General features: G+C 38.9%; 1 protein-coding gene across 5 annotated transcripts in view; it reads right to left on the bottom strand.

The window, feature by feature from the left end:
- ERICH1 (glutamate rich 1) overlaps positions 1-13747 on the bottom strand; it is a 98262-nt gene that overhangs the window by 15348 nt on the left and 69167 nt on the right. For 3 of the 5 annotated variants that reach the window (XR_010830579.1, XR_010830581.1, XR_010830580.1), the window contains exon 7: positions 11841-12022. Coding sequence is in view for 2 of the 5 variants with exons in the window: in XM_066994836.1 (XP_066850937.1) it covers positions 11949-12022 (74 nt within the window). In the remaining 3 variants the exon portion in view is untranslated. Of the gene's footprint in view, positions 1-11479; positions 12023-13747 lie in introns of those variants that run through there. The other 2 variants (XM_066994836.1, XM_048055024.2) reach the window with 1 other exon arrangement.

Genomic DNA, 13747 nt, shown 5'->3' with positions numbered 1-13747 from the left:
TGTCTTGTGGGTGCCTGGAGGAAGCCTCTGCACCAAAGCAATACTGCCAGTTTTACAGTTAACATCCTGGTGCACAATACTCTTGAGCTGAGCGTTGAGTTTCCACCGCGTGAGGGCATTGCGCAGAACAGAACACTCGGCTGAAATGACTCTTGCTCACAAGCACACACTGCCAGATTGGGAAAGGAATAAATATTCCTGCAGGGCATAGCGGCAATGCAAGCACACAGTGTCATGCACTGAGATAACATCTAGGTCCACGAACTCAGATTTAAACCAGAGAAGAAGAAGAACAGAAATGGTGTGTACGATGCCTTTATTGGGTAGGCTTTCAGGTGACTTGCTTATCCTGGACATGCACAGAGAATGACAAAAAATGCAGGGATTCAGAAGAAAGGTGACAGACTAGCCTAGTTTGTATTTCTAACTGCTAGTTTTATTCTTTTGTTAGTACTATAGGGTTCTTTTCAAACTTCTTTGGTTGGCTTCATCGAAAATCCTATTTAAGAGACTGCTGTACAAAGCATCAGTAATTTCTAGGTAACAGTAATTCTGATGATTTGGATCAGCCTTGGACAACTGGATAGGCATTAAGGTTGATAAAGAGGACCCTCAGTTATTCAAAAGACCAACAATCCTCTTAGAGGTATTTGCTCAAGGCCAGCTCAGGTTCATGACTTTTATGTGCCAGGTTTCCCACCAGTCCCATCTGAAAGCGCAAGCCTGAGGAAATTCACAAGGGTGCTGTTAAGCACAGCGCACAACAGCTCTGTGAGCCACCATCACAATCTACACGGGAAAAACCACAACCACACGTGCATAGCCCTATCTCTCCTTTCCTCCTGCTCACATCACCTTGGTAAGTCATCGTTGCCAGTTGCTTCCCAGGACCTTGCCGTGTTCAGACGCTCATCATGTGGTACCTGCAGGCAGTGAGACTGCTTTTCGCTCTGTGAAACGGGGCCTTACACATCCTGTGGGGCAAGGCCTTGCTAAGTATGGAGAAAGTGGAGTAGGCTTCTCGAAACACAGCAGTCAGCTAAGTATTTGTACCTCAGGTACCCTGACAAGGACACCTGAAATGTTCTTGGCTTGATGTTTAACCTTGACAGCTTTTGCTTATGCATGAGGGAATCAGATTGAAAGAATGTTCCCAGGACATATTGACAGAAACACTGCTTTTTGTTCCCTAGAAATTTTATGGGAGAGTTAAAAAAACCTTTTGGAACCCTAGAAGACATGTTCTGTGTTAGCACAGAGACAGAATTTGGGAGCAGGAGGCTGTATACTACTTGTTTGTATGAGGGGTTTATACAGCCACAGGTCAGATTATTGCTGGGGCAATTAGACTTTCCTCAAGTAAAGCTGCAGAACTGCATTCACCAGCTTTATTCACACAAAGAGAAGAAATCAATACATTGCTCTGAATCTCTCTTACCTTTGGCTGTTTTTTTTTTGTTTTGTTTTGTTTTGTTTTTTCAGTTTCTGGTACAAAACATTTAATTCTGCCTTCTAACTGCAGGCTCCTGCAGCTGGTGCTGGGGTGGTACGAGTTGTAAGTTGTTTCCTTTCATGTTTAGTGCTGGTGCTAATTGGCCTTACTGTGACTTTGCTGGTTGCTGTGCTGCTATGCTGTTATTACTCCGCTGTGTTTCCACTGTGCAGCTTTGGGGCCAGCCTGTGATACAGCCTTGACTAAAGGGAGCCATGAGGGTGATGAACCATTGCACTGAAGTGGGAATCCCACAGGCAGCTCGATCTCGTATAAGGATCTTCCTGAGTATTTGCTCCCGCGTCCTTCTGGCCTGTGACAGCTCTGGACAGAGTGACTGGGATTTCTCTATGCTGTTTCTAGCTCCAGCAGAAAATGTTAATGCAGCCTGCATTTTGATTCATGATACCAATTGCCTCTCCTCTGCAACTGGGCATTCCATGAGCAGTAGAAGCTGGGAGATAAGACGTTAGATGAACATCTCTGATGAATCCTCACACTGGTGTCCAACAATCGATGAGGGTGTAGACAATGTTTAGGTAGTTAATGCTAACACTGAGAGTTAAAGGTCTGTGCTATGTCCCTGGAAATCTGCTCAGAGAACTGCTTCTGTAAAAACTTGAAAATTTGCATGCCCCACTTCCCAGGCAAATTCCTAAGTCTCAAATCATATTTTTCATCAGTAGATAATGTGCTTTTTGCAGGGATCTTCCCTCAATTACCAGCTGCAACACAACCAATAATATATACACTAGACACCATCATGGGATTGTCTTGTTGAACACAGAGAACACTGGAATCACAACAGCGCACTGCATTTTGGTGACAGAACTAAAGTTATGGATCACATATCGCAGGAAAAGAAACAGCTACAAAATTTCCTTTGATGTTTAAAAACAAGGGATCTTTCAGAATAAACATTCTTAACTAACACAAACCATTCCCTGCAGAGCAGCAAATTCAAAATAAACACATAAGACAAAGTTGAAAGGCTATTTAAGTGAACACTTTTCACGTATTCTGCTTCCCCTTAAACATACTTTAAAAACAAAGATTTACATATTTTTGTAATGTGTCTTTAGTTTGGACTCTCATCCTTACCTAAAAAAAATAACGCTTGCTCTTGCAGAAAAATGAAGAAATACTTGCTGGGAGCAGCAGTCATTACACGTTGTGCTATTTAGACTCCTGTGGAGTTACCTAGTGCCACATGACTTTCTGATCAAAAGAAAAAAAGCGTACAAGACAATAAAGTGCATGTTAAATACATTAGAAATCAGATGGTCTGTGTTCAGTTTTCAAAAAGAAGGAAGAAATACGGCATCGTGACTGGATTATGTTATTTCTCTTTGGATCCCATAAAGAGTTGTACTAGATTCAACACTGTTCAGAATTTTTTATTAATGATCTGTAAGAAAACATAATCATCGCTGGTAAAATTTGCAGATGACACCAAGATTAGCAGATAGTAGGCATTAATGAAAGCAGTACAGGCACACAAAGCAATCTATCATTTACTAATTTAGACACAGTCAAAGAAAATTAATGTTGATATGACCACACAAAAGGTCAGACACTTGATATGACCACACAAAAGGTCAGAACAAGAAGGACACAACCAGGGACTATATCCTAGAAAGCAATAAATTTCAAGATGGGTACTTGTCTAGCATGGCAAATAATTCAACATGGACTCTCTACAAAATCCTATGGCAAAAAGTGGATATAAACAATGGAGAAAGTTGGCACTGCTGAGATTTTAAATGAAGTTCTATGTGCAGTTCACACACTTGTTCTCTAAGTGATGTAAAAAAAAAGGAGACAATGTGGAAGAGAGCCATAAAAATGATTTGAAGACTCTAGAAAATGCCTTAAAGCAAGTAATTTAAAGAGACAATCCTCTCAGGTTACCAAAAAGGAGGTTGCCTTGTAGCTTGATTACAGTGTTCAAATGCTTTTACAGACAAAATACTGGCTAGTGAGGGACTATTTTAATCTAGTGTAGAAAAGCATACCAAGAACTAATGGTTGAAAGTTAAATGTAGACAAATTCAAATAAAAAATAACACAGGTTTCTAACGGTGAGAGTGACTGGGTACTGAAATAAATGAACAAAGAGGCTCAGTCTTCATTTCTTGATGTCTTTAAATCAAGCTTGCCTGTCTCTGCACAAGACTTCCTTTAGCCAAAAAAACAAATTGTGCTTTTGTCAGAGTCAAGTTACTGGTCTCCATCCTGAAGTAAAAGGAGAATTTATGGCCTGATATCCAGATGGGGTCATAGAAGATAATCTCCTGTCCTTTTCAGCCTTAACCTCCATCAATCTATCAATTTACTGAGAGAATGCAAAGAAAAAAACTCCCTGAGTGACTTTTGCCATCTGTATAACAATGTGATTCATAGCAGACTGTAAATCACCCGGTAATAAGTATATGTCAGAAACTATCAAGATTAATATATTCTTGCAATGCCTTCTAATTTAAAAGTTTAGAGTTATTTAATATTTTACACATTAATTTTATACTGGGTAATTGAATTAATGTGGAAGGGTTAAGCAGACGGGCTAATGAAACACTGTGCCATGTACTTAGCTTAATGTGGTTGGAAAAATCGATGCACTTTGGTCTGTCAGTTAGCAATCAGAGATTTAACTGAATAACATGTCAAGTATTTTAAACTGTTTACCAATGTAAATAGAATCCAGCACTATAGTAATGGTAATAAGCTAAGGTGCTTTCTCTGAATTCCAATCAGATTTGAACATGACCTTCATTTTAAGCTCCTACCATGTCAGATTCAGATCAAACAGCTAACAGATCAAACAGCTATCACTACGTCTACAGAGCTTGGTGATTACTCCTATGATTTGACTCTTTATTTGCCATCGGTTCACTCTCTAAAACACAGGTAATGGGTAACCAGTTTGCTTTAGGCCACCTTGTGCATGAGTGCATAAAGGGAAGGAGAGGAAAAGGAGAAGTCCCTCTTCAGCATGCACTGGGTGAGTTCCAAGCACAGCTGTACACAGCTCTTTCTCTTCTCCCTTTTACCACCTCTGGACACTGGCTTCCCAGCAGAAGGTGTGAAAGCAGCAAGGAGTGGGGTCATGGCCCCAGCCAAGCTGAAGGAGCTTGCCACTACCAGACCAGCACCTGGAGCAGGTGATGCTTTAGTAATGCAAAATGTACCCTCCTGTCTCTTTCCCACTTGCAGTGAGTGCATTTTTTTCAACAAGATCCAGGTGCCTGCAATGTAGATGTTTCCATCTGACCTGCTTGTTTATGCTCCCATAACAGCCAACGTAAAGGCGTAAGTTCTTCTCTCTGTACCACTGTTCTCATCCTAAAATAGATGTCTAGAAGCAATCAGTTATACTGGGCTGTACAGGTATCTATTTCATCCAGTGATTGTAAAGGTTCTTAGATGGAAACATCTACACTGCAGAAATCAGGAGAAATGAATCCCACCCTGTGAGCCTCCAAGCTCTCCTTAGGAAGATGAGCGCTGCCTCCAATGTGTACATGGTGGAGTACCTCGTCCTTGCTTCAGTAGACAGATCACCTGTGCTGTATAAAATGATTATGCCATTTTTAACCATCAGCACCCTTGCTTACAAAATCTTCTAGCATATTCTTTATAATAATTTAATCTGTTACATTACCCTAGCACACTGCCACCTGAGATGTAATAGCATTGTGCTGGGTGCTGTACAAATTCACAATCCCTGTGTCAAATTGCAGCTAGTTTAAGAAAAAACAGATGAGAAAATAGGCAGATTGATGTGGGAGTATACAGATACAATAAGGCAACATTAGTCATCACAGTAGGCAGTTGTCTTAGCACACTACTGACCTAGCTGCTGCCGAGCTTTTGAGCAGCATTATGGCAAAGGACAGTTCTAAAGAAGGCAAGGAAGAAGACAGAAAGACTGCTCTGTAGAGGTCTGTGGAGAAAAAGCACACAAGTGTTAATCTGAAAACGTAACAAATGGGTGATGGAAGCTAGTACCAGAGGCTGAGGATGGAGGAACCATCTGTGCACTGAGGGACTGAGGAGACTGGCAAAGATCTTGAAAGAGAAGAAAAGCAGCCTCTAGTTGACGCAACCTATAGCAGCCTACAGTTGATGTAACAGAAAAGAAGGAATTAAACCACAGATTCATTCCTTCTCTATTTTTGTACAGTCCTCTTCAATCTTACATAACACTTTTTTTTTTTAAATGCACCCTAAAATGGGATGTAACAATGTAAAAGAGAACTACAGCTTGCTTATGTATTTTACAAATGTATATAGTTCATTAAGCTGAACACAGACTATTAATTCTACAAAGTTAAGCACTCAACTTGGAGAATGTCCTTATTAAAACTGTACATTTGGCCTTTACTGACTGTGGAGCATTTATACTGTTTTCAAATAATACATAAAATATACAGTTCTTCCCTGGATCTTTAGATGTAGGAAACATACACAGCATTTCTAAATTTCTCTTTTTTCTTGATATGTATGTACTGTGTGTTTCTGCCGTGGCTTTGTTCAGCGTATATTTGGCAGTTTAAAAATATAAATCTTCTTCATTTAAGAAAACGTATTAAAAATCGTGAAATACTCACACATTATAATTACCCTATTCAAAAAAAAAATTACTTGGATGCAGTGCGGAGGACCAAGTAGTTAACAATGAAGCTAAATTAGCTACACAAGCATATGCAATGCAGCCCTCCTTACGTACAACCTAGGGTTGAAGCAATTAACGACAAAATCTACTTAGCTACAACCTGAGGTTGGCCTAAATATCAGCATTTTTCCAGTCTTACAGTTTGTTGGTTTTTTTTTTTTTTTTCACTTCTACTCTATTGTTGACACACAGCATACCATACAAGTCTGATATACACGACTTTTCATTCTACTTCTGTGGACTGTTTTTATGATATACCAGATACTACTGAGTGAAGTATGTTTTCTTCAAAGACAGCTTAACAATTTTCTGCTTTCATGCTGCCACTCACCACTTTTTTCCTTCCGTGGCTTTTTTTGAAAGGCTTTTTTTTCAACATGGCATTTCAGAGATTCAGCCCACGGAGCAGCATCCCCCTGCACTGGTGCAGGGGAGAAAAGCCAGCTGCCACAGAAAACACTTTAGGGAATTTATAACCCTACAAGATTGCGAAGGGCTATAAAAATACTGCACCATTTAAGAAACAGTAAAACTCTATAGCAATAGGGACTGCTCCCCATATTAACTTATCCACAAAAGAGAAGAATTAGGACCTTACAGGCAATTTTGAGAATAAACCATGTACTTATATATAGCAATAATGGCTTTGGACTCATACTCTTGCATACAAGCAGTGACCAGATATTCACTACTGCAGAGGCTCAAAACTACTTCATCCTGTTTTCTTTGTACATGGAGTAGGGAAGGGACCGGCATCTACTCAGAGCCCGTCTTCGTCTTCTCTTCCACCATGCTGCTATTTCTCCCTTGCTATGTAACATTCAATTATGCAAACCAGAAAATTAACTCTTGAATCCACACGTAGGCTGCTTTCTAGTTGATCCTTAATTTTTTCCTACTCTTGGAGTCTATGTAACTTTTAAAAAACAAAATGTAAAGGTTATATCTTCTCAGAAATCTGAAATCTGTTGATAATAGTGTATGCAGAGTTTATTCTGAAATTCTCTGATGCAAAGTTTACCATAAAAACGCCTCAAAAATTCCACAATATTGGATGTTCAATAGACTGAATGATGTGCAAGAAGCAAAACTTCACGTCTGTCTCCTGTGCCATTTATAGGTTTAGCATGAGGATCCAAAGCAAAAAATGCTTCATTTCTATGTTGAAGGAGCTATGTATAGTGGAATGTAAAAACACACTGTGTTTACTGATGGATATTAATTTACAGTTTTCAGTTTTTGTATTCTGGATGTGTTGGTTATAACCCTGTTCGAGTAAACAATAAAAGGTATAGGGAGAATCAGCATCACTTCTTTTAGAGGAGCACAGAAAAGTGACTACGCATTAAAATTCTGGTGTGTGAAATCTTTTTTACTGCAAATAGAGTGTTAAAAATTGAACCAAATAATGCTTCTCCCCCCCATCATTTTTAGTACATTGCCTAACTGATACAATTATAGGATGGGTAATGTCCTTTTCTTTTGCTTTTAAACTAGATCTTTCTACTATGTACCTTCACATGTTGCTTTAAAGTGTCCTTCTGCTTCTTACAGTTGAGCACACCATTGTTTGGTGTGTTTGTTTCAGAAACAAGTACACTTGTGTGACTGCATTTATCTCCAATGACGATCTATGACGTATCTGCTTGGATTTGGTCCTATTTTCTAAACTCTCAGACATCTCAGATTTTACTTTATCCTTTGCTCTTTATAATCTTTGTTAGTGGTAGGTTTGATAACCGTAAGATTCAGCTTATATCACAGGTCATTTACAAAGACATCAGATATCACTGCCTCTAAGTTGCTATGCTCTGAAATGTTTCCCAGGCTAGCTTTGTTCGGACCAGTTCATTTCTGCACTAAATATAAGGCTTATACAGTGGTTGAAGTGAAAGGAAAAAAGAGAGACTGAAAGCAGTCTTTTCTCCATTATTGCCCCATTCAAGCAAAGAACATTTTTGATTTAAGACATTTTATTCACATTCTGGGATTAGACTGCTGATAGTACAAAATATTCCTGATTAGCAAAGATACCCATATCTGTTCCTCTGTATGCAGCTACTTGAAATTCAGCTTAATTAATAAATCATTTTAATAGTATGAGAAGTAGCTAAGCATTGAAACAGAAATAATAAAGAAAAATTCTTAATGCAGAATTCTGTTATACTAAGGATGGCATTCCACAATTAAATTATTTTACCACCCCTTCGAAAGGTCCTACCCACAATGAAAACCATAATAAAGTTAAGGTCCTACTATAATAAAATTGCCCAATAAACTGCAAAAGTAACTAAAAAGCAAAATAATATTTCAGCCCAGAAAACATGTTTATGTAAAATCTGGTAAACTGACCACTAGCCTACTCTCAGTTAATGTGTAATTTTTTCCCACCTATTATACATGTCACATATATACATACAAAACACGTTCCTATATCATCAAAAATGTATTTCTTTTGGGAATCCTAGCTTCTCCCAGTCCATAAATAACCCACAACCCTTAGCACTGTGTGTAATTAATTCTAGGAAGGCAACAAATAGATAGGAAGTAAATGGAGCATGACCCTATCTAACTACAGTATGTACAGGGACTTGTATGGGCTACCAACAGCACAGAAGGTTTTTCAAGTTTTTCTTACTATGAGTAAGAACTAAGGGACTTTCTGCACTGTTTCTTTTCCTCGTATGTTTGGGTAATAGCAACCCTTTTCTTGACATACACGGGTTAAAAAAGACGATATAGAAACTGCTTATGCAGCAACAAAATCCATTGCCTTACGTGAAAATAACATTACTAAGGTTACAAAGCCAGTCTGTAAGGGTATGTGGAATGTTCATTCATGTCAGATCAAGGACCTTTTCACTTCAAAGGGAATCATAAGTAACAGAGAGAGCAATAAACAAAACCCACAGCAAGCAATAACAGAGATTATAGTAAGGACTAAAGCTCTCCAGTCTCTAATTGATGGTCCATTAAGAAACTACAGGCATAGCTCTGGAGATCACCAATCTGGACTTTGTAACATAAGAAGGGGTAAAAAGATAAACTGGGTTATGGATACACAAGGAGGGCCTGTGGGACGATGCATAATTTATTAAGGAATGTTTAGGAGAAAGGCTAAAAGAGAGAAAAAGGGGGAATGGGGAGGAAAAAGCGGAGAATAGAGAGGATAAAGGCTAAAAGGGGCCAGTCACATGTAAGCAGCCACAAGTCAGACCAGTTATCTAACTGAACCCTGCCCCTGATCACCACAGTCCATCCCATTTTCTAATTAATCCTTTTAAACTATCTTTCCATGTAAATCTCATTCTCTGTCCCTTGTGTGAGTGCTGCAAATTCCACATACCCTCCAATGCAGAAGCTAGAGCAAGTGAACTAAGAACCAGCAACCAGAGAGACCTTGGGTGACAGCAGCCTCCACGTCTGTGGTGCCAGCCACTGGACTGAGCGAGGGTCTCAGCACCAGAAACCGGGGGGAACCGCATTTTTATTTTCTCCTAGTCTGATTTGTGTGTCTTTGTACATGTACAAAGCTTCAAGCTGGACTACTCAGTGAGTAGGAGGCTCAGGGTCTGGGCAGAGAGGCCAAGGCCAGGCTGATACCTGAAGGATCTGAGTGCTTGTGTGACGAGTGTGAAGGTGCGCATCTGTTGGATGGAGTGTGTCAGGCTGGACTAGCTGAGGAGTGGGAGACCCAACGAGCAGTTGAGAGGGCCCAGGATTCAGGCAGGGATATCAGACAGACTGAGTGCCCGTGCTGATATTTGAGGGATCTGCTAACGTGAGTATGCCTGTGCATCTAGAAAGCGAAGGCCTGTGTGTTTTCACTAGTGAGCTTTGGTCATAACAGGGCAGAGAAGATGATTGTCTGTACTTAGGTTTTATGTGAGGCTTGGCAGGGTTACACATGCGTGTTGTTAAAGACAGTGCCCTGACTGTGGCAGTCTGTCCGTCAGTCGTTGTTGTCTGCGTACACGTGTGTATGTGCACGTCTGTCTCCCTGGGATATGTGCTACGCCTCGCTACTGGCTGAACTTGGAAACATGAGAGCTGCAGTTGCATCCATCAGTGTGGGATGGAGGGACATCCAGGTCTCTAGGAGCACCAGGCTGGGCTCCAGCAGACAAGGAGCAGGAACCAAATCCCCAGGTCCTGGAGCCCACCAAAGGTAGCAGCCTTATAGCATCCCTTAGCATAGCCCCTCAAGTATCAGGAAACACAGGAATTACAGTTGCTTGCACATTTTACCTGTTTTGGACTTGTGTTTTATGATACTGTCTTTAATTACACAGTTTCATTCTATTTTTTCATTTTCACTGTACGGGATAGATGATGCTTACCTAATGAGCTGCTATATACCCTTTTTGTGCGGTTACGAGGCCTCACTTACTGCACAGCATTCAAACCTCAATCTGAGGATGAGGTGGTTAATTTCCTGTGGGGTCTGGCAATAGGGTACCTAGGTGCTTACATTCAAGTGATACTTTCTTCATTCTCCAGCTGTGGGACTGAGGGTCACAGCAGCTCAGTGGAAAACCACAGCTACAATTCAGTGCTTATGTGTTAGCAAGTCAGGAACTTTAAAACAGGGAATATGCTATTAGTTTCCTGTGTGCGAGGTCTGGTTTAGATATCTCTCCTAGCAGATACAAACCTAACTCAAGTTCTCTAGGGCTGCAAACACCTGACTGAGCCATAACACCATTTTTTCTGCACCTGCTATCCTTTGGCATGAGCCTTCTTTTTTTTTTTTTCAACTAACAAGAATGAGGTATGGTTGTATATATGAGTATCACTAAAACACTGCATTGCAATAGGATATACCAGGCAATATAATAAAAATTCAAAACAAAAAACATGCAATATTTATACACTACTTGCCAGTAATATATCTCCAAGCACATGTTGGCAGAGATAAATATGTTGCCCCCATCGTACTGATGAGGAAACTAACACATTGTGACATGAAACGGCTTCTCCTGTATCACCTATCAGGTGAATGACTCAGCTGAGAGAAGAGTCCTTCGCTTACAAAGCACTTTTTTTCAGGATTCAAAATCATTTTACAACTATGCCATGGATATTACTTATTATATCATCTACACAAAGTTAAACGCAGGTGCAGAAGGACTGCACAGTAATCAGTAAGAGAGCCCAGTTCTGTAGTTCTGCAGTCAGTGAAGCCCACAAAATTGTAACACAATTGAATTGTTCTGAAAATGCCATTAAAGTTCCTGTATAATTCCTACATGATGTAGGTGTAGAAATTTATCGACTTCCATAATTTATCAGTTTATTCAGCAAAAATACAGTCCTCAGATGCATTTTTGCTTCAATTTAATAAATATAAAAATACATATAAAAATACAATATTTCTATGTTTCAGGTAGACAGATATATATTACACATAAACAAGAAAAGTCAAGATATAAAACTTCCAGAAAGGAACTATCAATTAATACACATAAAAATTACTATACCTCTTAAACAAAATACTTGATACAAACTTAATCATTAAGGCCCATATCCCAAAGTGAAATATACATACTCATCCAGCTGAATATTCAGGCCATACAGCATATATATAATTCTTGACCAAGAACAAAAATCATATGTAGTTGTACCCTCTTTATTGTCTTCTGGAGTTAGTAACAATGAAAAATATTAAATTACCTGAAGGTGTAGAACGTATATTGACACTGTTCTTCCTGAATAATTGCTACTTGGTTAAGAGCTTGTATATTAAATTTTAACCCTGCACATATGGACACAGGCAAGGCTTTATTTCCTGTTCCTCACAGGAAGGATATCTGTAATCCAGTAGTGAAACAGAGTAATGACTGTCTTGGTATGATCTGAAACAAAGAAAAAATGTTTATCCTGAAATATCTCAATAACATTTTTGAACGTTAAAGAAAAACAGTTATGTGAACATCTGTTTCCATTTGATATCAGCATTTCTATAAAAACAATACAGACATTGGAGCTTGAAGGCTAATATATATGAATTCCTAAACAGGTGCATTTTCTTGTAAGAGGTCAGTTATTTGTATGAGATACAATTTTGGTTCTTTATTTTTGAATGCTTCATTTATTATGGTTCATTAATTCAGAAAAAAATATTTAAATGATATGATCCTATGGGTAAGGCTAAAAGAGTCCAATCTTCTCCATTTCTTTCTTTCTGGAGTGTAATTTCACACATTATTATTTACATTACAGTAGCACCTAGCAGTCGCGGTTGAGAATAAGTCTTCTTGTATTAAATCACGTCTAGACAGCTGTATTAAAGCCCCCACATTGCAGTCTTAATTCAAGGTTTATCTATTTAACTTTATTTATTTTTAATGATAAGAATTTCTATGGTACTTATCACATAATATCACATTTAAGATGATTCTATAATGTTATGCTAATATAACTTTCAGTTTAATTTCCTTTTCTTTGAAAGCTCATTTAAAAAAAAAAAAGTTAAATTTAATCATTTTAGGGCTTCTGTGTATCCGTATTGGTGCACAGTAATTCTATTACTTCTGGTTTGTGAAATGTAGCCCCCCCCCCCCCCCCCCCCCCCCCCCAAAGGAGACATATATAAAGGACAAATCTCCAAAAAATTACAGTTAAAAGAAGCTTCTAGCTCATTGGTGAGTGATAATTTCCTAGGCAACACAGGAAGAGTATATTTGAGACCTGATACTAACCAACAAAGGGAAAATGTTAGTAGATAATGGAATGAAGATGAGTAGAAACCGAATGAGTTCATAAATTAGGAGCTAATGACATATTTTTTAAAATTAGGTGATCACCTATGCTTTAATAATTCACGTGAAATGAGAATTAAGTAGCCCTCATTTCAAAGCTATCGTTTCCAACCAGCAAATGGGCATTAATTCCAGGTACAGCTCTTTGCTTTTGCCCACTGCAGTGTGCAGGATCATGAAGGCATCTGGCCACCCGGTTTCTGACAGACCAGCAAAGCTCCCATCACTAGAAATGTGTGTCTGTTAGACTTGTTAAGCTTTCTGTTCCCTGCATTTAGAGAAGACTGTAGGTGGAGCTATGTGTTTTTCATCAAGGACTACAAAATAAATGGAAATAGCAATAGGACATTGTTCCTTGTTTAAAACCTGAGAACAACAAAACTTTAGCTAACCGTTTGCAAACAAAATTTGTTGACCATCATCAATTTTGCATGATCACTGAAGTTAAGTACAAGGTAACTATTCAGATGCTCTGCAGTCTCCCATTTAACAGGTGATGTCTAGCCAGATCAACCAGTTCTCTTAATCATAGAGATTCTTGCTCTTTTCAAGTATGTTTTTTCCCTTCGATGAAGGGCTAAAGATAATACATAACTGTTGATCATCTCTCTGTTTCAACCTCTTTAGCAATTTACTCTTCCTGAAGAAGTTTTCCGACCCACCACCAACCTTCTTATACCTTTCTTTGACATGGCAAATAGTGAGATCTAAGAGCTGAAGATAAAACAGAAACTTTTATTTTATTTCATTGTTGCTTTCTTCTTTTGGCTGAACCATGTTTCCAAATCTGGATAACGTGCTAGGACGTGTGAAGGAAGT

This window comes from Anser cygnoides, chromosome 3, assembly GCF_040182565.1.
Source record: "Anser cygnoides isolate HZ-2024a breed goose chromosome 3, Taihu_goose_T2T_genome, whole genome shotgun sequence".
In the NCBI taxonomy this organism is placed as follows: domain Eukaryota; kingdom Metazoa; phylum Chordata; class Aves; order Anseriformes; family Anatidae; genus Anser; species Anser cygnoides.
Note: the sequence above shows the minus strand (reverse complement) of the source record. Positions and strands in the feature narration are given on the sequence as shown.